Source organism: Heteronotia binoei, chromosome 12 (assembly GCF_032191835.1).
Source record: "Heteronotia binoei isolate CCM8104 ecotype False Entrance Well chromosome 12, APGP_CSIRO_Hbin_v1, whole genome shotgun sequence".
NCBI lineage: Eukaryota > Metazoa > Chordata > Lepidosauria > Squamata > Gekkonidae > Heteronotia > Heteronotia binoei.
In genome coordinates this window covers 47,526,333-47,553,106 of record NC_083234.1, presented here as the reverse complement: position 1 = coordinate 47,553,106, position 26,774 = coordinate 47,526,333, and the positions used below count along the sequence as shown (strand labels likewise).

Genomic DNA, 26,774 nt, shown 5'->3' with positions numbered 1-26,774 from the left:
TGAGTTGTAGTTCAAGTCCAACGTTACACACTGTGTCATTCTGGCTCAGAGGGTACTCAACACAACATCGTAGTAGGCACTATCCTATGAGAAGGGATTTCCTTCCTGTAAGCAGCTAAACATCTCTAGAAGAGGTTTCCAATCAAATTTTCTTTAAAATTCTCTCTATATACATTTAAAAAACCTTGCTATCTTTATTTAATGACTGACTTTTTGTGCGTTAACAAGGAGATGCCTATATCTCCTTTTTACTCAATTGGAAAATTGAGCATTTCCCAAGCAGTCTCTGTCATTTCTGTTATAAGAGAAAGACTTGTGTATCAAGCTGCCAGTCCTAAGCCGTGGAACTCCTTCCCATAGGAGATCTGATCATTGCCATTGTTACAGGCCTTCTAGCACCATTCACAAACCAGCTTTGTTCCAGAAGGCCTTTAGAAAAATTTAAGTGTTTACCTTGTATGTTAAATGTTTTGGTTTTCAAAATTCTGTTGCATGTTGCATTTATCTGCAGGCTGCCTTGAGCATTCTATGGATGGGGAAATATGGTTTTTTAAAAATGTCTAAATTTAATAAATAAGACATTTTAAACCTGGGTGTTTTTTAAAAAACTATTTAGCCGTTGATCTGCAACTTTGTACCTGATCAGGAAACACAGGGCAGTATTTAACTCAGCTTAGTTCCCAGTCACTTCACAGTGATCTAGGAACAGAAACCTTCTTCTAAAAAAGATAGTGAGTGATACAAGAGTAAAAAAAAAAAAAAGTCTCAAAGCAAGAGTACAGAGTGTTAGAATACATTTTTCTAATTTTCTCTGTACAATTAAAATTGCATGCTTTGGTTGCAGACCCTTTTTGTGTTCTTTTTTGGTGTAGCACTCTAGATTTTTCTGGGTATAGATCAGACTTGAGCATGCATTATTGTGTCTTTAATTGCTGTATAATAGGTCAAATCGCCTGACTTGATAGAATGTCATGATTGGGGAAGAGCTGCTGTGTCTAGATATATGGTGGTTAATCAATAGTAAAAACAGAACTTTTTGTTTATGAAAAGAGCCCTTGTTCCATCTCCTTTGGCCATTTCTAATCCTCATAAGGCATCAGATGGGAGCTACTATCATAATCTAGCCAGCCAAATTAATTGGTGACAAATTTGGAGACAGATTGCACAAAAGTCCATTTATCTATGCTCTGAAGCCATCCCTGTGTAGTGGTCAACAATTAAAAAAAAATTGAATTGTTTTTAAGATGTTGTAAGCCGCCCTGAGTCCGCTTGCGGAGAGGGCGGGATATAAATGTGAAGTAATAAATAAATAAATAAGTAAGTGGCACTGTGCCTCTTAGTGCTGATTGAGGTTACCCACTAAAGTTGAATTCCTCAAGGACTAACCGCTAATGCCACATAACGTGAGGCATTTGTGGTTAGTCTTTGAATAATGCAACTTTAGCACAGTAAATAGACTGTTGCAAGTTTCCTTACAGATCTTGTGAGGAACTATGAGGACTCTGTGATTAGCCTGCTGAGGATGGTATTAGTCAGGATGCCCAAAATAAGAGAGGGAATAATGTTTTTCCTGTCTACTTGGAATAAGACAACCAAGCAGCTGGGTTAAAACTGCTGGAAGGTAGATGGAATCAACTGCAGAAGCAGTTAATATGAATGTAAGAATTACCTGTGCCAGCCAGAGTCCCTTCCCAACAGCTAGACTCTAGTTGGCTGTTTAGAAGCAGGGCACGAAGGGGATGAGTTTCACTGTTGCTTGTGCCCAGCATCTGGTATTCAGGAGTAGACAGATTGTAGTATTCAATTTTCTCTGACCCTGAAGTTCTGCAATCTCTCCTTCCTTGGAAGTTTCAAAGGAAAGTTTGGGGTTGCTTTGGGCAGAATGTCCACGCTAGTAATGCTCTTCTGTGATTTTTAATGCAGAAATCAGCAGGTGGTGAGGGAAAGAGACTTTCCAATATTAGATGAGGTTAGACTGTCTCAAAATATTTAATTTTATGTTGCCATAATGAAAAGTGTTTTTTTTTTACCCTTCCAAGCTGTAATGATTACAAACGGAACAACAGAGCTGCTGCACACAGAACATATCTGGTATCCCAGGATACGAGAGGTAACTTACAGAGTGTATTTAATGCGCCGTCCTTCCTTCAGCAAACAGTTCTTATTTAGGCATCCAGCTACTCCAGAATTGCTAAAATTGTAATACCATTTCCTTGCTACCCTTTGCATGTGGCTTTTTCTGCAGTTTAATTGCACAGATTTTTAACCTTTTCTGTGTATTCATTGGTTGGCTACAAAGCTTTAAACCCTGGTAAATTACATTACAGTGTTTGTGAGACCATGCTGTCTTATATCAGAGACTTGGCATTCTGCATCTTGCAACATGTGCAACTGGTTAAAATCAGTAACAAGGTGCTGTCAGATCTCTGGAAGTTTCTTGCATGGCAATGCAGTCACCTGGTTTGCAGAAAAACAATCAATATTTAGTCTTCATGTATTTTTTTCTGAAAACCAGGCACAATTGGGAAGAGCAGCTAGCTTTTCCAAAACCACATCTTAACCTAGCTGCTCAGTTTCTCCTTCCTTTCTAATGTCTGCTCTTTAGATACAAATGCCATTTATCTTAAAAGAACCCACAACAGTTGTCTCATTACAGGGGGGAAAAATAGCTTAGACCCTAGTTCACACGTGTGTCATGGAACTTTTCTCCCATCCCATTGCTTTGGGCTGCCAGTTGTTCCTCAATTTAAAACATCCCCTCTCTCTTCCCCATCTTCAAACCATAGCTCCATCCTGCCAAGCGGCCTGCAGCCAAGGGGGGGCTGGCAGTCTCCTGAGACCACTGCGCTGCTCTATGCCAGCTTCTAAGGAGCACGTGTGACCAAATGCATCATACACTCTGCCCCTAGGAGCTAAGAGCATCACCTCCGTGGCACCACCAGCCCTTGCCGGTTCGATCTCAGAGCTTTAAAGGTTAGCTTGGAACCCAGGTCTTCCTGTATGACAGTGTGATGTGCTGTAGACACAACTGCCAGAGTGGCCTAATAACCCTATTGGGTATTAAACCTAAGCGATGTGCTTAAGCAGTAAGAGGGATCAAGTTGGTAACCTTTTCTATTGAATTCAGAATACACCTCTGAATGTCACACATGTTCTTTAACCTGGAAGACTTGCTGCTTAAGCACCGCACTGAATGACACGTGCTATTGTTCTGCTTAGTCACTGAATTCTTTTGATTTGCAGTTTATGACCCACTTGAAAATCCCCTCAGAAACTTAAACATCATGATTTTTTATTAAACAAATCTAACTAATCTGTTTCTTTCTCTCTGTGTGTTCAGATCCAAGGTGCTATTATCATGTCATCTTTGATAGAAGTGGTGATTGGATTTTTGGGCCTGCCAGGGGCACTCCTGAGATACATTGGGCCCCTGACCATCACACCAACAGTGGCTCTCATTGGGTTGTCTGGTTTCCAGGCTGCAGGGGAAAGAGCAGGCAAACACTGGGGCATAGCCATGCTGTAAGTATTTGTAGTATTTCAGAGGCTGATGGCCAAGCTGTATGTGCCTTTAATCTGCTTCTCTAGGGCTGACTGCATGACCTGTGTTCTTCTTGCAACTGAATTCATCTCTTGATAAGCCTGGACATAGGAAACTGCCAGCATCTGTCACCACCAAATGTTAACTTTTCGCCTCTTTAGCTCTGTATCCTGAAATGAAAGAATCTCCAGAACGGAGGCAATTTGCCTGGCTGTTCTTAGATTTTCCTTCCTTCCTTCCTTCCTTCCTTCCTTCCTTCCTTCCTTCCTTCCTTCCTTCCTTCCTTCCTTCCTTCCTTCCTTCCTTCCTTCCTTCCTTCCTTCCTTCCTTCCTTCCTTCCTTCCGCCTTTTTGTATTTATATGTACATGTGTTAGTGTGTGTGTGCACACACCTGGAAGACATGGTGACCTCTGGTGACTGACCTCTAAAGCTTGCCCCTGCCCGGATATTCCAAGGAGGTCTCCCATCCAAGTACTTTCCAGAGTTGACCCTGCTTTGTTTTCAAAATCTAACAAGATTGGGCTTGCCTGGGCTATCCCAAGTCAGGGCCTTTAATTATTCTTTTAAACTGTTTTATTTTAAATTGTATACTATCTTTCTAAACGCTCAAATGAGGCTGCTAACAATAATAAAATATAAACAAAGACATACTAAAAACAAAGACCACAAAATACCTATATACTATTAGTGATGTGTGGCCCCATCTGTGGATAGCTAAATCCGCAGATCAGGACCACACAGGATCAGCCTAGAGCATCTCTGACAAGTGTTCATCTAGTCATTGCTTAAAAACTGCCAGTGAGGGGGAGCTCACTTTTTATCGTTTCAGAGGTGCAGTTTTTGTCTCTGAGCCATATTTTACAGTCTTAGGCTCTTTTGCACATAATATGAACCTGTATGCACAATAATAGTTTAGTGATTCTGGGATGCTCAGCAAAAGTCAAGGATGACCCCTGCCCCTCACCCACAACCCATCTATTCTCACCCAACCCTCTCCGCTGCCTAGATGATGCTGGCTGGCTCAGCAGGTAAGCAGAAATCAAGCAGCACCCTATGTCATAGTTGAGAGATATTCCAGGCAATGTGGTCTGCTTTTTGCGTTTGCACATTGCAGGAGAGGGCACAGTCATATGTGGGTGGGATTTTCTGAGATTCAGGGAGAATGCTGAGGGGAGGGGGGATTGTTGGATAGCTCTGAGGCTGAGTTAATCTTTGCTATCAAGAGAGTGAGGAAGGCAGTAATGGGATACAGTCTCAAAAATGACAGAATGATCTCGGTCTGTATCCAAGGCAAACCATTCAATATCACAGTAATCCAAGTTTATGCCTCAACCACTGATGCAGAAGAGGCTGAAGTGGATCAGTTCTACAAAGATCTACAATACCTTCTAGAATTAACACCAAAAAAAGATGTCCTCCTCATCATAGGGGACTGGAATCCCAAAGTAGGAAGTCAAAAGGTAACCGGAACAACTGACAAGTTTGGCCTTGGAGAACAAAATGAAGCCGGGCAAAGGCTAATAGAGTTTTGTCAAGAGAATAAGCTGGTCATAGCAAACACCTTCTTCCAACAACCTAAAAAGCGACTCTACACATGGACATCACCTGATGGGCAACACAGAAATCAGATTGATTATATACTCTGCAGTCAAATATGGAGAAGCTCCTTACAGTCAGCAAAAACAAGACCTAGAGCTGACTGCAGCTCACATCATGAGCTACTCATCGCAAAATTCAGACTTAAATTGAAGAAAACTGGGGAAGCCATTAGGCCATCCAGGTTTGACCTTGATCACATCCCTTATGAATATACAGTGGAGGTGAAGAATAGGTTTAAGGAACTAGAGTTGATAGACAGTCCCTGAAGAACTGTGGACGGAGATTTGTGACATTGTACAGAAGGCAGCAACCAGCACCATCCCAAAGAAAAAGAAATGCAAGAAAGCAAAGTGGCTGTCTGATGAGGCTTTACAAATAGCTGAGCAAAAAGCAAAGGTGAAAAGGAAAGATTCACCCAACTGAATGCAGATTTCCAGAGAACAGCAAGGAAAGATAAGGAGGCCTTCCTGAAGGAACAATGCAAAGCAATAGAGGAAAATAATAGAATGGGAAGGACAAGAGATCTCTTCAGGAAAATTGGAGAAATCAAGGGAACGTTTTGTGCAGAGATGGCCATGATAAAGGACAAAAATGCTAGGGACCTAACAGTAGCAGAAGTGATCAGGAAGAGGTGGCAAGAATACACAGAAGAATTATACAAGAAGGATCTCAATGTCCCGGACAACCATGACATTGAAATCAATGACCTTGAGCCAGACATCCTGGAGTGTGAAGTCAAATGGGCTTTAGAAAGCATTACTAACAACAAAGCGAACGGAGATGATGGTATCCCAGTTGAGCTATTCAAAGTCCTAAAAGATGATGCTGTTAAAGTGATGCACACATTATATCAACAAATTTGGAAAACACAACAGTGGCCATAGGATTGGAAAAGATCAGTTTATATTCCAGTCCCAAAGAAGGGTAATGCTAAGGAATATTCAAACTATCGCACCATTGCACTCATTTCACTTGCCAGCAAGGTCATGTTAAAGATCCTACAAGCTAGGCTTCAGCAGTATGTAGATCGGGAACTACCAGAAGTTCAAGCTGGGTTTCGGAGAGGTAGAAGAACTAGAGATCAAATTGCCAACATTCACTGAATTATGGAGAAAGCACAGGAGTATCAGAAAAATGTCTATTTCTGCTTCATTGACTATGCTAAAGTCTTTGATTGTGTGGATCAGAACAAACTGTGGCAAGTCCTTAAAGAGATGGGAGTACCAGACCACTTCACATGTCTCCTGAGAAACCTGTAGAAGGGTCAAGAAGCAACTGTCAGAACGGGATATGGAACAACTGATTGGTTTAGAATAGAAAAAGGAGTTCGACAAGGATGTATATTGTCACCCTGCTTATTTAATTTATATGCAGAGTACATCATGCGGAATGCTGGCCTGGATGAAGCACAAGCCGGAATTAAGATTGCGGGGAAAACATCAACAACCTCAGATATGCAGATGACACTACTCTAAAGGCAGAAAGTGAGGAGGACCTAAAGAACCGCTTGTTGAGGGTGAGAGGAGAGCACAAAAGCAGGCTTGAAACTCAACATCAAAAAAACAAAGATCATGGCATCTGGCCCCATCACACCTTGGCAAATAGGGGAAGACGTGGAAGTAGTGATCGACTTCACATTTCTGGTATCCAGGATCACTGCAGATGGTGACTGTAGCCATGAAATTAAAAGACGTTTGCTCCTTTGGAGGACAGCTGTGGTGAACCTGGGCAGTATAATAAAAAGTAGAGACATCACCCTGCCAACAAAAGTCCATATAGTCAAAGCGATGGTATTCCCAGTAATAATGTATTGCTGTGAAAACTGGACCATAAGGAAGGCCGAACACAGAAGAATAGATGCTTTTGAGATGTGGTGCTGGAGAAGACTCTTGAGAGTCCCTTGTTCTGCAAGAAGATCAAATGAGTCAGTCTTAAGGGAAATCAACCCAGACTGTTCCCTGGAAGGTCAGATGCTGAAGCTCAAGCTCGAATACTTTGGCCACCAAATTAGAAGGGAGCACTCCTTGGAGAAGATCATGATGCTAGGAAAGACAGAAAGCAAAAGAAGAAGGGGACGACAAAAGATGAGATGGCTGGACAGTGTTACTGATGTAACAAACACTAATTTGGGCAGACTTCGGAGGATGGTGGAAGACAGGAGGGCCTGGCATGACTTTGTCCATGGGGTCGCAAAGACTCGGACTCGACTGTGCGACTGAACAACAACAATCAGGGAGATGGTTAACACATGCAGGAGAATGAGGCATAGAATGCTGCACCATGATTTATAAACTGATTCATTTCATCATTTAAATGCGGCTGGAAGAAATAACATGTTTTTCTTCCCAGAGTGGTTGGTCTAGTGCTTCCTTGCCCTGGTCCAGTTGCTTTGATAGATGCTTATCCATACCCATTTAATGCTTGCAACTTGTCAGCTTGACTAGGTGAGGCTGAGGGAGCATCAGCCTAGTTGCCATAGCAAAGAGAATGCATCACCCTCTGTCCACAAGGGCACTGTGAGGCAATTGCTCACCTTCAGGGATAATATTATTTAGCCAGATCAGATACATGGCCCCTGTGGTTCTCATGCCTAGATCCCAATCTTTGGCTGTAATAATGTTGTGAAGAAACCCAATAAAACAAAATAATGGCTAAGATGCATCAGCCAGTTGAGGAAACAATGTCTGCAAGCTGGCACAAAAGAGCAGAAAGTAAAGTTTTGGCAAGCTTCCCTGTTTCACAGCTACCTCTGTACAACATGGGTTCAATTTTACACTGAAAACTGAACCCTGAATTTGGCACAGCACTTGGTCAGATGTTCTGCAATAGAAATCGTATTTTAAAACTATTGTATGTTTTTGAAAGAGATCTAGATTCCTTTTTAGTGCAAATAAAGTACTGCCCCCCCTTTACTCATTCATACTTAACAGAAGGGTCATAGCATCGTGTGAACAAATCTTTGTGCCTGAACGGGAACAAAAGTCTTGACTTATTTTCTTTGGATTAAAGGTGGTCTTGGACAAGAAGGAGCTTTGCTCTCTGATTTGTGGGGCTGTAACCTGCCCTCCTAGAATTTCAGGAAATTTATTTAGGACGTCAAGGCTGTGTTCTTGATGGATTAGCTTTCCTCAGAGTTGTCTTTATGATGAATGCCAAAGATATCCTCTTGTTCCAGGATTGAAAGTTCAAATATGTGTAATGGCTCATAGATGTTTTGTTAGCGTGTTCCAATTATTTGACTACATGAACTGAAGTCATGGGCTTATTTGTAGAGGCTGTTTATTTGGGATTTCTTGCTTGTGTATGGAATTGATTAATTATGGTCCTTTCTCTCCCTCATTTTCCCCAAATAGCAAGTTTTCTTATTGACAACCTAACTCATCTTGAGTTTGCTACCAGAGGCTTTTGCCTTGGGTACCAAACCAAACTTGGATACCAAATCAGGCTGGTACAAGGAGAAAAACCACTTTAATCTCCGTTAGCAGAGACAGAATGGATCCTCTCCTCACCCTTTGTATTCAAATAGTGATCATAGTATTGCTTACTCTGCCTGAAATGACACCAAAGACAAAGATACACTTTTGCTATTCAAGGATCTATCCTTCAGTTTCACCATGTGTGTCACATACTGTCAAATGGATTCTGAGTTATGGCAACTATATGAATTCATGAACTCCATACTGCCCTGTCATTAATAGCTTTGCTCTGGTCTTGTATTACTTCATTTTGCATACCTCTGGCCCAGAAAAGATGAAAAATATTAGACTTCTCCCTGAGGATTGAGCAGGTGCTTTAATTCTGCTTAATTTCTCAAAATGAGGCCTTTTCTGGGACATTAGTGCTGCTAAAATAACCTTCAGTGAGAGTGTCATCTCTTTCAAAAGATGAAGGCAAATACATAGAGATGCTTTAATACATAAAGCTAGAAAGCCAAGTTTGTAAAATTTTGCTCATGTTTGTAAAGTGCATTTTGAAACAAAGGAGTAGCGTATTCAAAAGGTTAGCCTTTTGTTTTCCTTGATTTTAAAACTAAAAGGTCTTTCTGTGCTTATGTGATATGGCTCGAGTTGTTGTTTCTGTGTAGTTAAATTTACAGGTATGCTTCAGTATAGACTGTGCAAATGTGTTTGCCCGGTTAATTTTTACATGTTGTTAGTGGTTAATCAGTTGTTTCTCTCTCTTTTTCCTTAGGACTATTTTCCTAGTGCTGTTGTTTTCTCAATATGCCCGAAATGTCAAATTCCCATTACCAATTTACAAATCTAAGAAAGGATGGACTGCATATCGGTTGCAACTTTTTAAAATGTTTCCTGTAAGTACTCACCTAGGTTTTCCCACTCAGTTTAGGTGGTGCTTTTATGCTTTTCTTCTCTTGTTGTTATTCCAAATGAAAGCTTCCTAGTTTTTTGTTTTACAAATTCAAAGCTGTACTTGATTTTCTAATATACAACCACATCCCCAAATTAATACTCTAAACAAAACCATGAGTGAGCACTGAGGCTTGAATGGTAACTTCTGCTTTCTGATTCTGTTTTTGTTTGTGTTGTAACCCTAAGAATTTCAACCACTCGAGTTGTTTTAGGGTGTGCACCTTTTTGCAAATAATTTGAAGCAAAATTGGTGAACCTTGTGCGGGCCAGCTGGGAAAAACCAAATGTTATTTTACTAAATAATTTAATTACTGTAGCTAATATAATAAAAAAAAATAGATACTGAAGAGTGGAAAACAATGAAGGCTTTAATGCAAGTGTCTAGGAAGAAATTGATCACAGACTGATCAAGCTGTTCATTGTGAACACATGTTTCAGGCAACCAAACAGATGATTGTATATGTGGGCATCACTGAATGGGCAATACAGAAATCAAATAGATTATATAATTGGAAGCAGAAGATGGAGAAGCTAAAACAAGACCAGGAGCTGATTGTGGTACAGATCATGGACTGTTAATACCGAAAATTATAATACATTTGACATAAAGCACCAAAACATTCATAGTGCCAAAATACAATCTAAACAATATCCCTGAAGAATGTAAAGACCATGTAAAGAACAGATTTGAACTACTAACCTCAAGTGAACATGATCCAGAAGATTTGTGGATTGAAACCAGAGATATTATCAAGGAAGAATGGGCAAAGACTATTCCTATAGCTAAAATAAATGAAAAGTCACAATGGTTGGCTGATGAATGGCTTAAAAATGCTAAATGTAGACACAAAGTAAAAGTTGAATCTACATTCCAGTTTGGGGAGTGGGGAGTAGTCTTTGGCAACCAAGATGCCAAAGACTACAGCAACTATAAAACAATTGCGTTAATTTCTCATGCAGCTAAAGTGATGCTCACGATCTTACAACAAAGTTATATGAAATGAGAAATCTCAGATGTTTGAGTTGGATTCAGAAATGGAAGAAATAAGAAGAACTGAAAATTGTAGTTCAGATTTTTACATTCTTGCTGAAGCATACAAGAGGATTTCAGAAGAAAATCAGCTTGTGTTTTGTAGATTACAGCAAAGGTGTTGACTGTATGGATCATGAAATGCTTTGGTTGGTTTTAAAAGAAACGGGTGCCACAACATCTGATTGTTTTGGTGCCTAACTTATACTCTGGACAAGGTGCTACTGTTGAAACAGAATATGGAGAAACAGAATTGGCAAGGAGCTCTTCTATCTCCCTGTCTATCCATTTAATATGAAAAACTGGATCATATAAAAAGGAAAACTGGATTAGATTCATATGAAGGGAGAATGAAAACTGGTAGAAAGAACAATTAGCAATTTGAGATACACAGATGAGATGACACCACATTACTGGCAGAAAATAGTGAAGACTTGAAATGACTCCTGATTGAGGTTAAACCAGAATGTACCAAACTGAACATCAAGAAGACAAAAGTAATGACTACTGGGGTATTTCACAACTTTAAGATTGATGAAGAAATTGAAATCGTTCAAGGTTTTTTGTTCCTTGGCTCCTTCACCAACCAAAAGGGAGAATGCAAACAAATCAGAAAAAGATTGAGACTGGAAAGTTCCATCATGAAGGAGTTAGAAAAGATCCTTCTGTGTAAAGATGTGTTCCTGGTGACTGAGATAACTCATACTGTTGTATTCATGTATGTATGCGACAGTCAGAAAATGAAGACAGGAAGATGGGTTGATACATTTGAAATGTGTTGAAAGAGAATTTTACGGATACCATGGCAAAAAGACAAATAAGTGGATTCTAGAACAAATCAAGCCTGAACTCTACCTAGAAACTAAAATGACTAAATTGAAGCTATCATATTTTGGTCACATTGTGAAAAGAGAAAGCTCACTGGGGAAAAAATAATGCTAGGAAAAGTTGAAGGCAACAGAAAAAAGAGGAAAAACCAACATGACATGGATTGACTCAGTAAAGGAAGCCATAGCTCACAGTTTGCAATAAACTGAGCAAGTTTATTAATGATAGGATGTTTTGGAGGTCATTCATTAATAGCGTCGCCATAAGTCAGAAGCAATTTGATGGCACTTAACATACAATTTTAGTAAATTATTGGGAAATGGAATTCAACTGTTCATTGATTTGTTTATTCTATTAATTTAAACTTCACCTGTCTTCCCAATTGGGACCCAAAACAGCTACTTTCATCTTCACTACAATCCTATGAGGTAAACTAGATTGAGAGCATGTGACTGGGTCAAGGTCTCCCAGTGAGCTTTGCTGGCAGAATGGGAATTTGAACCTGGGTCTCTCATATCCTAGACTGATACTGTAGCCATTACACCTTGGTGGCTTGCATTATATAAAGCTGGAGTGTTAGCTGCTTTTAGAATATGAAGTGTGGTTCTGCTTGCCCCACCTCCAAAAGGATATTGTAGTACTGGAAGAGCTTGTGAAAGGGGCTAAAAAAAAAATCACCAGTGCTGTGGGAGCATCCTCCCCATGAATGAAGGCATTTCAAATGTTTTACAGAAAAGACTACTGCAGTGGCATATGGTGATAGCTTATAAAATGTATTAACTCTCAGATCACAAATGGGACCATTTAAAAAGACTGGTAATAAATTTGAAACAAAATTAAATATTTCCTCATTACATATTAATTTTGGGAATTTGAGATGCAGTAATGGCTACTTGTTAAATGGCTTAAATGGGTAACTGATCTATGTATCAGGGTAGCTGATGGTGATTAAATCCACCCCACTCCCCATAATCTATATAGAGGTTCTGTAGATCACTTCTTTTCTTGTTTGGTCCTGAGATCCACTGATTTTTCCTTTCAAGTTGATGAGTGTGTGTAGTATTAATTTTTTTTTTAGTTTTTATATTACAAGGATCGATGGCAATCCCTTAAGTGTTTATTTGGAGAAATTCCCAATTTTTGAAATTGTATAAAATATCCCTTTTTAGATTGGAGATGCATTTTTCAAATGGTTCCATTTAAAAAGGGGAGGGGGAGAATTTGATAAAATTCCTTTTTGGCTCAATTTTTTTCTGAGGTGTTGATAAAGTGTCCCTTTGAGCTTATGAACTTCCAGTATTTCCTTGCAACAGTGTGTCAAGTTGTTCTGTCCCCAAACACAGATCATTCTTGCCATTCTGGTGTCCTGGTTGCTGTGCTTCATCTTCACTGTGACAGACGTCTTTCCTCCTGACAGCACAAAGTACGGATTTTATGCACGCACTGATGCCAGGCAAGAAGTACTCTCAGTAGCACCATGGTTCAAGGTTCCGTATCCATGTAAGTATGTTTAGCAACTTTTTCTACCCAAAAATAGTATAGAAGTTATTGTCTTTCTGTAACTCCTTTGCTTTTGGCATGCTTACTTTAGCTTTACTGGTTTCTTCTTTTGTGTGTTGTGCATTAATACAGTAAAAATACTAAATTGGCTTGTATTTGTAGAAGTGAGTATTTGGAGCTGGACTCTGCATTAGTTCTCATTGTTTTCTGGAACTGAAAATGGAACTAAACTTTGCTTAGCCCCCATCACAAACCCAGTTTAAAGTTCAGGTCCTTGACTTTAAGCTGATTTAATATATACATGCCAGTTATCGTTTAGCTGGATAGGGCTCATAAGTCAGTGGTAGAGTGTATGCTTTGCATGTAGGTAAAATATAATGGAATTAGCTGCAGGTAAAATCTCCAGCTTTTCCTTCTAAAGGGTCACAGATCCCATAAGGCAAGATCCCTTAAAGAGCCCCTGCCAAGCTGCTTTTTAACATATCATTGGGTGTGCTATAGAAATAATTTCTGACTGGATTTCTTGGTGCAGACAAGCCAATTCAATTGTGAATGACTGATATAATGCAACATCCAGTTATGCAGCCAGTCAATTTTGAGTCAACATTATTGGATTGGGTTGGCCAATTGTGTAGGTTAAGCTGAAGGTTCTTTTGATAATCAAGTACCCTACTTCTCTGGATACCTTGTTTACCATCTGAGCATTGTAGCCTAGGAATATTTATAAAGTCTAAGATGGGGACAACCAGCAGGTCCAGTCCCCAAGAATTTTAACAGTCCCTGGTGAGCCTACTATATTTAAATCAAGGTATGTGGGAATGGAAAGTGTTTGTTATAGTTTAATTAAGGGGGAAAGATTGCATCTACTATTATATAGATACAACATATGTGTCTGCATATTATTTTTATTTTATAGATAATTACATGTACCTGTCTGCATGTGATGTCTAAGTGTATGTTGGAAACCCTTACCATTATGTGGCATCCACTTGATAGTGCAGCCAGAACACTATGGAAGAAGTCAGTTTTTTGTGTGTTGGGAGGACAGAGTGACACCCTAAAATACAGAGCTTAGCCCTCCCTCATCTTAAAAGACTCTTTGATATCTTAAGAGATCATGTTTAAATATGCCAAGAGAGATTTCATGGTTTTTGCTTTACAGTTCAGTGGGGATTGCCTACAATTTCAGCTGCAGGCGTTATTGGGATGCTCAGTGCGGTGGTTGCTAGCATCATTGAATCAATTGGTGATTACTATGCCTGTGCAAGGCTATCTTGTGCTCCTCCACCACCAATCCATGCAATAAATAGGTAAGTTTTCTGAGACATTAAAAAACAACAACTTATGCCCTCTTTGTTCTGTGGCAGCAAAGTAGGTACTGATATTTCTATCTGATTTTGTGAAAGGGTTATGCAGAATTCTGTGATCGTTTTTGGCAGGTTTTTTTTTTTAAAAAAAACTACTGCTGGTGTTTATACCTTAATGTAGCAGCATCACAGATCAGATACCACAAATGGCTTTTATTTCATTTAGCATCTCCTCAAGCATCTTTTCCCCCACTGGAGGTGGTTCACACTTGTATCTGCTAGTCATAAGGTAATCATGAAGTAATCATGAAGTTATATGTGACTCAGGCCAGAAAAGCCTTACACATCTGCCATGTAGGGCAAGGCTTCTAGGGCAGGTGGTGGAGTTTCTCCTCAGGCCTGAGCCCTATTACGTCTTTTGATATTAGTCACTACTCATTAGAGAATTTTTTCTGTTTTATTACTTCAGCACATTCCAACTAATTTTCTTGGACTCAGGAATATCCTGGAAAATACATTTCTGTGTCCTGTTGTTGCAGTGTTGGAAGTTCCACTCAGCCAGCTGTTGCTTTTTAAAAAGTGGATGTTACAGTTAAGATTCGCACGATATAAGCTTGAAAGAACAGATGGCTTTTTTTTAAAGGGTGGGGGGGGGGTTATGAAGGCTGAGTCTGAACAGAATGACCCCTCCACATACACCTGATCAAGAGTATATCCTAGACAAACCTGCTACCTACTGCTCGTGTTAATACCCTGAAAGGACTGGTAGGGTTTACCATAAACTCCTGCTATGTACATAGTTGTTAGCCAAGGTGCATCTTAGCCATACCCATCCATAGAAAATAAGACCAAGTCAGCATATGTGCTGACTGGTCTGCTTTTCGGTGGAGGGGTATGGCTATGATGTTCCCCTCCCTCCAGGTGGTGCCACACTTCAAAAAAAGAATGTGTGTTTAAATTTCCTTGTAATGAACTACACCAAAGAAAATGGCAGGATATGTAGAAAGTTACAGTAGATTTGATTGGCCGAAGGCACAAAGACCAAGAAGAGGGCTTGAAGAGGTTTACTTTTTAATATAAAAAGGTACAGTTTTTCTTGGTTGCTTGACTTGATCCTTTTTTTACTGCAAGTGGATGGGTGTGGCTTTTTCCTTTTGTTTGTGTGGCATAACAGTAGATCTCTTAGCTTTATTTGGTTAATTCTGAGTTATGGAAAAATTTGATCTCTCTCCTTATTTCAGCAGCTGAACATTCAGCCCATGTTACAGTTGCTGCCCAGTTTGGCATGAGTACCTGGCTGGTAGTACCTGCTTTCTCACTTATTATATATCTTCATCTCAATTTTTTTTTCAATTGTAGAGGCATTTTCATAGAAGGCCTTTCTTGTGTATTGGATGGAATATTTGGTACTGGAAATGGATCAACTTCTTCAAGTCCTAATATTGGAGTCCTGGGGATTACAAAGGTACTGGGTACATTCCTCTTAGCATTCCTCTTTGTCCATCAGATGAAACATATTGGGTACAACTGCTTTGGATGTTTCACCTGCAAATGCGTAATGAAGACAGGGGGATTGTTCAAGAATTAAACAAATTAAACTTGGATGGTGCTGTCTTAGTGCTGGCCCAGCAGGTTTGGGAGTCATTCTGGATGCCTCTCTTTCCATGGAGGCCCAGGTCATGGCGGCTACGGGGCATTTCTTCTACCATCTATGGCAGATCAGGCAACTAGCACCATATCTATCTCCCCAAGACCTGGCTATAGTGATCCATGCAATGGTCACTAAAAAGGTTGGACTACTGTAACTTGCTCTACGCTGGCTTGGCCTTGAAGCTGATTCGACAACTGCCGTGGGTACAGAATGCAGCAGTTCGCCTGCTGACTGCATCACCTGTAGGGATGAGCACTCCGCGACCTGCACTGGCTGCCCATAGAATACCGGGTCCATTTCAAGGTGTTAGTTTTGACTTTTAAAGCCTTGCGCAGCCTGGGACCAGCATACATGTGGGACCATCTCTCCCCATATATGCCCTGGAGGTTGCTTTGTTCGGCCTCCCAAGATCTTTTGACTATCCCCTGCCCAAGAGATGCCCATCTTGCCTCTACCAGGGCCAGGATCTTCTTGATCTTGGCCCCAACCTGGTGGAATCAGCTCCCTATGGAGATCTGGGCCCTACCTGGCTTGTTAGCCTTTCATAGGGCCTGTAAAATGGAGCTGTTCTGCCAGGCTTTTGGATGAGGCAGCGGGCATCTACTTGTTAGATCGATTGACCTCCCCTGTGGTACCATCTTACTATACCATCCTGCTGGACCATCCTGCTGTACTATTAACTAGTTATTGTAACTGATTTTATTGTAATTTTATTGTGCTTTTATTATTATCTATATTGATGTACTCCGTCCTGAACCCCCATGGGGGAATGGGCAGAATATAAATAATAATAATACTAACAATACTACTGCTAATAATAATAATAATTGTACAAAAAAGGCATGACTCTGATAGCTGTGAATGGTTAGAAACATGTTCAATTTCCAGATAGCTACTTGGAGTTCAAGTTTAGTCTGCAGGGTTGTGCATTTAGATCTACCCAAGCTGAAAATTAACGCCCCCCCCCCAAAAAAAAGTACTCTTTTTTTTGTATTTTTTTAGTATATTTTGGCATCCCAAATGTATCTGGATTTTCTTGGGAAAACCAAAGAAAAAAATCCTGAGAAAATGGTGGATATATTTGGGAATTATCATTAGATCTGAAAACAGCAATCTGCTCCTGCTTCTCACCTGTTTGTTGGGTTTCTTCAGTCCCTTATATGCTGCAGAAGACAACCCCTGCTGGCTTGGCTTGGGGGCCGGTTAACTTCACCTGCAGTCCAGTTTAAACCAGACTGCAAGAGAAGTCAGTGCAGGATCAGCCTCAGCTGGGGCTGGTTCCTTTTGCAGCTTGGTTTAAACATAACTGCAAGAGAGGATCAGCTTGGGCAAGGGGAGCTGGCAACTCCATACCGCCTCAGTTGGAGTTGGCTCCTCTTGCAGCTCAGTTTAAACCAAACTGCAACAGAAGTCAACTGAGGACCAGCTGTGTGTGTGAGGAACAGGCTGCTCTCCGCAGGCACAGCTTCTGATGTGCAATTTTTTTCATCTTTTTTTTCTTCTTCTTGGATCTATTGGATCTGAAAGAATTCAGGATTAAAAAAAAAAATTCCTGGATTTGATCACTGTACTGGTATTGGGATCTGAGATTTTTCAGGGAACCCCAATTTTCCCCCAGTTCATTATACCAGAACTGAGGGGTGGGGGAGAGAGGGAGGGAAATTGCACACCCCCATACTTTAGCTCCCTTAATGTGAATAAATTACCCCTTCTTGCATTCAGTACAGTTGATCAGCAAAATGATGAGTTATCACATCCATTCAGTTCATGTTTGAAGGTGGAACAGGAATACTCCTTGCTATGATCAGTTCTGAATATAGATGAGTTTCATTTATTTATAACTCACCTTTCTCACAGAGGCTCAAGGCACATCACAGAATTAGAAAAGAATGCAATAGAAACAAGCAGAATACATAAATCAAATGGTGCCTCAAAACCGGAATACAAAATTAGAGAACAATGAAATAAGAACAGTATAATAAGGAGAAACTCTTCAGTTTTTTCAGAAGTTGTTGGTGTAGTATTAAACAGAATAACACCCTCCTATGTTCATTGAAGTAAATGGGCTTAGAAGGATGTAACTCTGCTCAGGATTGCATTGTAAAACTGCAATTGTATTCCTTTTATAAAAAGAGCTCTCTTGAATAAGTCAGTTTTACTGGATTTCTGTTAATTAAGCAGAGTCCAAAATCATGATCTTATCTTTCTGACATCAATTATCAAAATCTGCGTAAGAAGAAGTTCTTTCTTTTGGCTGTGGAACATCTTTGAATTTCTTGGGGCTAAACAGCCTCTGATGATGGAAAGCCTGTGTGTTAAATGTGGGCCTGCCCTGATTATATGTTAAGAGTACAGGCATGTATACAGTTCTAAAGCATAGACATGTGCACAAGTGATGGGTCCGGTGAGGAGAACTAATTTCCTCCTCCTTTCCCCCTCAAAAACACTTCCCCAGGACAGGCTCACATCCAGAATTGAAGTGCTGGAGGTGGATCACAGGGGAGAGCAGTGGGGTAGGTGGGGCGAGTTCAGTATCTTCCATCTGTGCACTTTCTCTGCATCATCACCCAGCTCTGAATGTTGTTGGGGCATGTTTGTATTAAAAGAGCAGTTGCCATCATGTATTATTTGGCCCTTGGCTGCTTTTGTTCCATCAAGGGAAGGTAATGTTTGAAAGTATAAACACCGCCATCTGCTGGATGCGTCTCTCTTGATGATTTTAAGCAAGAAAATTGCTCAAGAAGACGAAAGTATACTTTGTTATTGATACCTTGTTATTGAAAAGCTATCTGTACCCCCTGACATATTTTCGCAGTCTAATTATGTCTTTTCTTTCCTTTAATCTGATTAAAACTCTTTAACTAAAAGTCTTGAGCAGTCAAAAACCCATCTGTTAAGTAGCATAATCTGGACACTACACTAAAGCAATTAAAAAATCTTGCAACAGCATGGGTACAAGTGAGGGAATTCTTAAGTATGCACACACATTTGGATTTTCCTCCATGTGATGTGGAACACCAAAGGCTGGATATACATCTGAATTGAGAGAGGGAAAATAATTTAAAAATGAAACAAAACCCTATGTCATAGAATGGAAATTCCACTTCTGTACCAGCCTAACAATGGTAATTAAAAGATGATTCAAACATAGATTGGAATGCTTTCTATTTTTACTGTGTCATGATGAAAGAGAGAAAAAGAGGTGGTGGCAATACACAGAGGTGTCAGACAAATATTTTCTATATTTTAAGATGACTTTTTAAGTGGTAAAGTGGCACAGGTACCTTATGTGAGGTGATATATGTTTGATTCTTGCTACATAAGATAGTTTTTTGACATTCTGCTTTTCTGATTGGTTGAGATTTTAAAAACCAAGTAAGAAAAAACCCCCAAGATTAATAGTTCTAAGGTAAAGGTCTGCCAGCAGCATCTCACCTAGTGCTTTGAGACTACCTGTAAGACAATGTCAAAGTGAAGGATTCCAAAGTTATCAGTCTGGTTGTTTTGGTGCAGAATACACATTGCATCTGTTATGTGATCATGATGAGTACTTGCAGCCAGATGATGGCCACAAACTCCCCATGGTAACTCAATGTAGAAGTGGTTCAGGGACCCAGTTTGGATTGGGTCCATGGTGCAGTTCCCACAGGGAGCTTACTGCTGGTGTCCTGTTGCAGTCCTTGTAGAAGTTATGTGGTTGGTGTAACATGCAGTTTGGCCTTTGTGTGTTGCTAACCTGCAGTAAAGTGATTAAAGTGATTAACATGCAGTAAAGTGATTAAAGGGTCCAGGCAAATAGGTGTGAAAAACCTCAGCTTGAGACCCTGGAGAGCCGTTGCCAGTCTGAGTAGACAATACTGACTTTGATGGACCAAGGGTCTGATTCAGTACAAGGCAGCTTCATATGTTCATAAAGTGCTGTTTTCCCATTGCTAGTTGGTCATTTTCAGTTTGCACTGGATGCATGTGCAAATTCTAGGCATGCCTATTCAGGTCTGTTTTACACACATGAATCCTGGCATATAGTAGTAAATGAAATGATGTTTTAAGAGAAAGCCAAATAATAAATGAAATGATGTCTTACGAGAAGGCCAAATAGTCTGGTCATTGGCTCTCCTGAGTGCTTTTTCTCAGGAAGCCAGATGCCATATGGACATCTGTAGACCTTGTTGGAGAAAAATATCCAGTCAAAGGATTGTAACCATATAGAAATAAAAGCTGTTTTACAAAATATCTCTTTGGAAACCATCTGCCTTGCTGTGTGTGTACCACTCCAGTCACTCATCATAATTTTTCCCAGCCAAAGAAACAAAAGTAGAAACAATCAAGCAGCTAGATTTGAATCCAGTAGCACCTTAGAGGCTCACAAATTTTCCAGGGTATACAGCTGTCTTTTTTCAGATCCAATTAAAGAAAATTTAACTGTTGAAAGTTTATACCCCGAGAGCCACGTTGGTCTGTTAAGGTGCTACTGGGCTTGAATTTAGCTGTTCTGCTGCAGACCAATACAGTTACCTTCTGAAACAGTTAAGTGGTGAAAGAGACCTTGTCCCACTAGAAGATTATGACACTTCAAATGAGACATGATTATCACATGCTCTCTGACACTAGTGTTTGAAGCTGCTCCACAAAAGCTTTTTGAGGACTGCATCGGTCCTTCTGAGACTGCTTGTTTGGAGTGAAACATGCTATTATTGAGTTATGCTCTTTGGAGAGTGTAACCTCAAGCAATGGAAATGTCTGTGCTTGATTTCCATTCTCTTGTATAACTCTACCAGAATAATCTTTTGTATTGAAATGCCAGTTAAAATGAAATGGATGCAGTATAATCTCTGCATCACCTTGCTGTCTATTCAGGAATACTGAGACCACGTGATCACAGAATTTGATGATAGCTTATCTGCAGTTTCACCCAGGCAAGCAATCACATGATAAATATGGCCATAAGTATTGCCTTTTTAAAATAAGAATGATTCGCATTAGTCTGGGATCCCGCCCCCCTTTTACTAAGTTTTAATGCATAAGCAGAGGGTGATGTTGGCAACATATTGTTATCTTGTGCTTTCTGTCTGTCTGTCTCTCGCTCTCTCTCAACCTTTTTTTTTTGCGCTTAAAAACTAGTTCCAGCACCAGGCTTTCTTGTGCAGACAGTGAAAGTGACACTGAAGTTTTTTAGGGCTAGTGTCCTAAATTTCTTTCCTTTTCTTCTACTGCCAGCTTAATTGATTGCTTCCTGTTTCTCAGGCTGGCTCTTTCTTATGAATTATTCAGGAAATAATTGTAAATCATCAGCTCTTGTTGTGGCAGGAAAGCTAAGTTGTTTTTTATTTTGAAAGCAGACAAAGCAACTTTTTATTTTGGAATTACCAGTATTTTGTAATCAGTATTACAATAATAATAAAATTGCAGAAAGATCATGAGAAGTGACTGAGGTACAAAGTGACAAACCGTATTCAAGCACCCTCTCCCCTGTCCCCTCCCTTCCCTAAAGAGAGCACACAGAGAATGCAGGAACATATATCCTTGCTTCTGTACATATTTAAATGTTTGTATCACTTCGCATCTCTTCCTACTGAAGGGTGTACTGCATGAAAATAATAGCCATCATTGAAATTTTCAGTGTGACAGCAAGAGATTAATAGAATAAAATTGCAGTGATTTAAGTCCAGCAGATCCCCCCCCCAGTGGTTCAAATATAAGCAAGGTTTTAAAATCCTTCAGTGGGGGACTCAGATTTGCAGCAGCAGCAGCAAAACTCCTGTTGAAACATTTCTAAAGTTTTGACCTTTTATTGTGTTGCAGGTTGGAAGCAGGCGTGTTATTCAGTATGGAGCAGCCTTCATGCTGCTGCTTGGAATGGTTGGCAAATTTAGTGCTTTGTTTGCATCACTCCCTGATCCAGTGCTTGGAGCTCTCTTCTGCACTCTCTTTGGTAAGGGATTCTGTTGACATTATTTTATGTTAGTGATAACACTGTAGGTGGCCATGCCAGACAACCCATGCCCAGCCTTTCCCTGGAATGGGATTTGTCATTGAATTTCTCCAGTGATAATACATTGGCTTTGATGGGTGCAAATCCACAGGTCACTATTAGCTGTGCTAAATTTTTCTCAGCAGCTTGTAGAATTCGGTGTGAAATTTTAGGTATAGATTCTAAATTTTAGAGCTATATAATAGGTCCAGGTTTTAAATTCTTATGTATGGATTTTAAATGTTTAATCTTAGAGATTTTCCTGTTATATTTAGATCAATTTTATTCTTAAATGTTTTGTTGAATAGTTTTTGCTTTTGACTTGTGCTGGTCATTGGCCGAATAAATTGATTGATTGATGCCAAGGAAATTTTGCTGTTTACCCATGATGATGTAGCTTTGTACATCTAATGAGTGTCTGAGTAGTCTCAGCCTCTTCTCCTCTTCCATCTTTGCTCTTTCCTCCTCTGCCAGTCAGAGCAAGCAGTCTTCCCATTTTACAGTACCTTCATGTACTGTAGGTAATTTATTTAATTTTACTGATTTCTTTACTGTGATATTGCTAGATTCAAGTTCAGTAGCACCTTAGAGACCCACAAGATTTTCAAAGTATAAGCTTTCAAGAGTGAGAGTTCTCTGATGAGTCAGGATGGTGATCTCTGAGTGTTATATTCCACAGCGTGATAGATATTGGCACACTTTGATGTAATAAACACCAACAGACAATCTAGCAGTTGGAATAATAGTATTTTTAACCAGGCTAGGGTCTGGAACTTTTCCCATACCTATTTTATTGTTTTTTTCTGGGACAATTACATGGCTACAGCATGATTTTCTATAACATGGCAGTTTTCAAGAATGCAAGTACTTGTTATGGCAGAACAAGCTGTAGGTCTTTATTATTCCCATATCACCAGTGGGGCTACAGAGGCCATGAAAGCTTTCCCAAGACCTTGCATATCACATAAGACAAAACTCTTAGACTTCCATGGTATCTCTTTTTAGTTGTATGATTCAGTTGGCCAGTTGTCTTCACTGAATTTTACTTTTTGCCTTCTGTTGGTAGGCTTTGGAAAGTTTTAGACCTCTTCCTCAAATGGAGTATTTAAAACATCTTCTGTAAACTCTGGACTTTTCCAATTAATTATTTCAGAATTTAACTTTTTAGATTTAATGTACTTATTTGGAAGAAGTCACATTAACACTTCATAGCTAAAACTTAACTTGCATATCCTTGTTTAGGGATGATTACAGCAGTAGGGCTGTCGAACCTCCAGTTTATAGATTTGAATTCTTCTCGGAACCTCTTTGTGCTTGGCTTTTCTATCTTCTTTGGATTGGTCCTTCCAAGTTACCTCCGGCAAAACCCATTGGTTACAGGTACAAAGTTTGTTTTCTGCTGTGTTAAAAAGTTCTTTTCCTGTGTTAAAGACTTCCACTCGAACAGTGACCAGAATTTAAAAAAAATATTCTGAAGTATGTGTTCATGCAAACCTTGAGCCATAACATATGCTTACACTGAAGATACCAGTCTGTGTTCTGCCGGCTAGGACTGCTTTTATTAATCAGCAGAAGCTTTAAATGCATGTTAAAGTTTGGCTTCTAGTTCTTAGGATTCCTGAAGTCTATGTAAGTGCTGACCAGAGGAAAATGATGATGATGACATTGGATTTTTATCCCGCCCTCCATTCCAAGTCTCAGAGTGGCTCACAATCTCCTTTATCTTCCTCCCCCACAACAGATACCCTGTGAGGTGGGTGGGGCTGAGTGGACTCTCTCAGCAGCTGCCCTTTCAAGGACAACCTCTGCAAGAGCTATGGCTGACCCAAGGCCATTCCAGCAGCTGCAAGTGGAGGAGTGGGGAATCAAACCCGGTTCTCCCAGATAAGAGTCCGCACACTTAACCACTACACCAAATGCTAGCTCACTGCCCATCTTTGCTTTATTTAATTACAAATACCTTTGTAAGCCTTAATGTTCTGCAATACTGACAGTGCTTGAATTTTTATTTTTTTTCTCGGGTCTGGTGAAAACTTACAGTATTGCAGAAACACTTTTATCTACAAGAAAAATAGCCCACATCTTGTAATTTTAAAAAGTGAACTGGATGGCTAAAATAAGATAGCTAATAGATTACAAAAAGAAGCTGAGTCAGTTCTATTTCTGATTATGTGTCTCAATTAGGGTCTTGCATGAGTTTTATGGTGGCTTTTGTCACAGGTTGTGTCCTGTTGCAATTCTGTTGTGGTGGGGAAAAAACACATAAGGAAACCACTTCAAGTGCCCATTATTCAAGGGTAGGTTAGAGCTGATAAGATGGAAAACTGACCAGGGGCCTTTCACTCCAGCCCAGTTGACTCCCCCACCTGTTCAGATGAGGAAATCAAACACCTTTGCCCTTCTGTGCACTATGTCCATGTGCTTATACTGGGAGAAAGATGTCACAGAAATCTGTGTGTGTGGTAGCAAATAGGTTTATGCATGCATTAAGTGAACCACTGTTCAGGCATCTATGCTGGCTTCTTTTCTGTCTGATGTTGGCTCTTCAAATACCACATAAAATATGATTGTTCCTAGGATTCTATAGTAACTTTTCTTTCTGTTTTGTTCATGTAGGAATAGCCAGTGTTGATCAAGTACTCAATGTTCTTCTTACTACAGCCATGTTTGTTGGGGGTTGTGTAGCATTCATCTTGGATAACACGATTCCAGGTTAGTCATGCGGTATACCTCTTCCCAACTCCTCTTTTCTGTGTGCCTCAAATATATTTTTATGCTTGACAGAAAATCCATATCTCTCCTTGCCTTCCCCTCCCCAAAACATAAATACATTAAAAGTCCAGGAAGCTCTTTTACATAACTTCACTGAACTGAATGAAAATAGGGTACTCTTGAGCAGCTTCTGCTCATTTTGGTGAGTGGGCACCCTGGAACCTCTCAGTAGATTGTGCCCTGTGAGACTGCCTTCGCTTTTCCTGCCTCTAATGGAGCCAAACAACTCTCTTGCTGAGGTGCTTGCCTTCTAGAAGGGCCGCTTTTGTTCAAAGATGAGAAAAATATGCCCAAAACCTACTTCCCTTGAAAAAATTAAAAGGTTTCATACTTTGCATAAAGAATACAAACCTCTCAACCAGTTAAATGGGCCTTTCTCCCAATTTATCATCACGATTGTAGCTTTAGAAAGCAGCACACAGAAGAGCCGTTTCATAAGCTAAAGCCAGTGTTTCATAGTTCTTTCCTTTTCATTTACTGACAAAGCACAGAAAGGCAGATCATGGAGCCACCAAATCAAGGAGGGCTTTGAGTAGCCTGTTCAGGTTATGCTGGTAGACACATGCTTGACAGTAGGAGGACAAGCCAGTTACTTTCCTTGTACAGAGAAGTTTGTGTTTTATGTGTCTCAAGTATAATTCTCAAAGCTGCTCTTTTCTTCCTTCCAAAATTCAGGAAGTCCTGAGGAAAGAGGAATCCGGAAGTGGAAAAAAGGATCAGGCAAAGGCAGCAAATCCATTGATGGCATGGAAACCTACGACTTGCCTTTTGGCATGGAAATGATCAAGAAGTATAAATGTTTCCATTTCTTGCCCATCAGTCCCACCTTTGTGGGCTACACTTGGAAAGGTTTCAGAAAAGGAACCCAGGAGGAGGACTCGGAGGCTACTGTATAGCCCCTGCTGAAAATGTCTCCCTTCCATTCTTGCTGTAGTAACAGACAGATCGGCAGTTATTTGCTGGCTTTTATTTTATTTTGTATATCTGCATTTTAAATTCTGGAACCAGAGCCGAGACAGATTCTAAAAATAGCTTTCCTACTGTGGGCGGTGATAACTATCTATAATGTCTCTCTTTAGTTAACACAATGCTTAGTTTTGTTTTTAAAACGTCGTTAAAATAGCTTGTCCTAAATTTTAGCATTGCTGCTGTTCTATTGGGAATTGTAAATCCAGCTCCAAAACTGGTACATAGCATTTCCATAAATGCAGCACTGAGACATTGCTTTATCTTTCCCATTGTACCAGATACATTCCATTTCTTTATCCCTCACAAACCTGCAGCCAATTTTTTATATTCCGGCAACTAATAGCAGAAAGTATTGTAGTGGGCAGTACTTTTAACATTTTTCCAGCAATAGGCATGGAGTTGCTGTATTGACAACTGGTGCCCTTTAGCACATGGTTTCGTTGCATAACAGCAGTATCTTGGAACTCTTTGTCAGACTGATTCGTAGCACAGCAGTTGCTGAATGTAGCTCCTTGTCTTGAGCTGTCATTCAGTTGCCACAACCCTGATCTGATAGTAGGAACACTAAGCAATTCATGTATACCTACTGCGCAAGCCTTATATATCACAATAGCTATTAAGCACCTAGAGTCACTAGTCCTCAATAGAATAATGCAGATAGAATCTTCATCTTGTCTCCAGATTTTTTGCAAATTTGTTTTTAGACTGTTGGAGGCTGAACAGTTCTGCCAGTCTTGAAAGCAGCCTATGATTGACATTGCCTTTTTTACACTTCTTCTTTTCTGAGCTGAACTGAACACAGAGCCCTTTTTAATAACAGACGAGACATTATGTATGACATCACTGCCCACTGGGTGGTTTAACGGGTATTGGGGGCCCACTGTGGGTGCCATTTGATTTTATTTTCCTGTCCTAGTCTTGGCTCTGATATTACGCGGCTGTTAATGCTCATCATGCATTCATAATTATAAACAAGTTATTCCGGTTTAATGTTCTTACTATTGCAAGTTAGTTTTTAGACATCAATGTTTTGTCTGTATGTGTGGCTTCCCCCCCCCCCCCCTTATTGTGACCCAAAAAGCAATTTTTTTTTAAAGCTGTGGAAAGATTTGTCAGGGAGGCATTAGGGTGTTATCGCAAGGCCAGTATGCTCTGAGGTGCTTGCTTTGTTGTATATTTTGTTTTCGAAGCAAATACTGTATATTACTTGGCTACTAAAAAAAAAGAGCAAAACA

General features: G+C 40.0%; 1 protein-coding gene across 1 annotated transcript in view; it reads left to right on the top strand.

Annotated features, from left to right (window-relative positions):
- The window catches only part of SLC23A2 (solute carrier family 23 member 2), a 93,462-nt gene extending 66,688 nt beyond the window's left edge, over positions 1-26,774 (top strand). The window contains exons 7-16 of the mRNA XM_060251886.1: positions 2,040-2,110; positions 3,341-3,522; positions 9,333-9,453; positions 12,713-12,869; positions 14,032-14,179; positions 15,536-15,641; positions 21,630-21,759; positions 23,041-23,178; positions 24,415-24,510; positions 25,246-26,774. Coding sequence (XP_060107869.1) covers positions 2,040-2,110; positions 3,341-3,522; positions 9,333-9,453; positions 12,713-12,869; positions 14,032-14,179; positions 15,536-15,641; positions 21,630-21,759; positions 23,041-23,178; positions 24,415-24,510; positions 25,246-25,466 — 1,370 coding nt within the window. The 3' untranslated portion in view covers positions 25,467-26,774. The remainder of the gene's footprint in view (positions 1-2,039; positions 2,111-3,340; positions 3,523-9,332; positions 9,454-12,712; positions 12,870-14,031; positions 14,180-15,535; positions 15,642-21,629; positions 21,760-23,040; positions 23,179-24,414; positions 24,511-25,245) is intronic.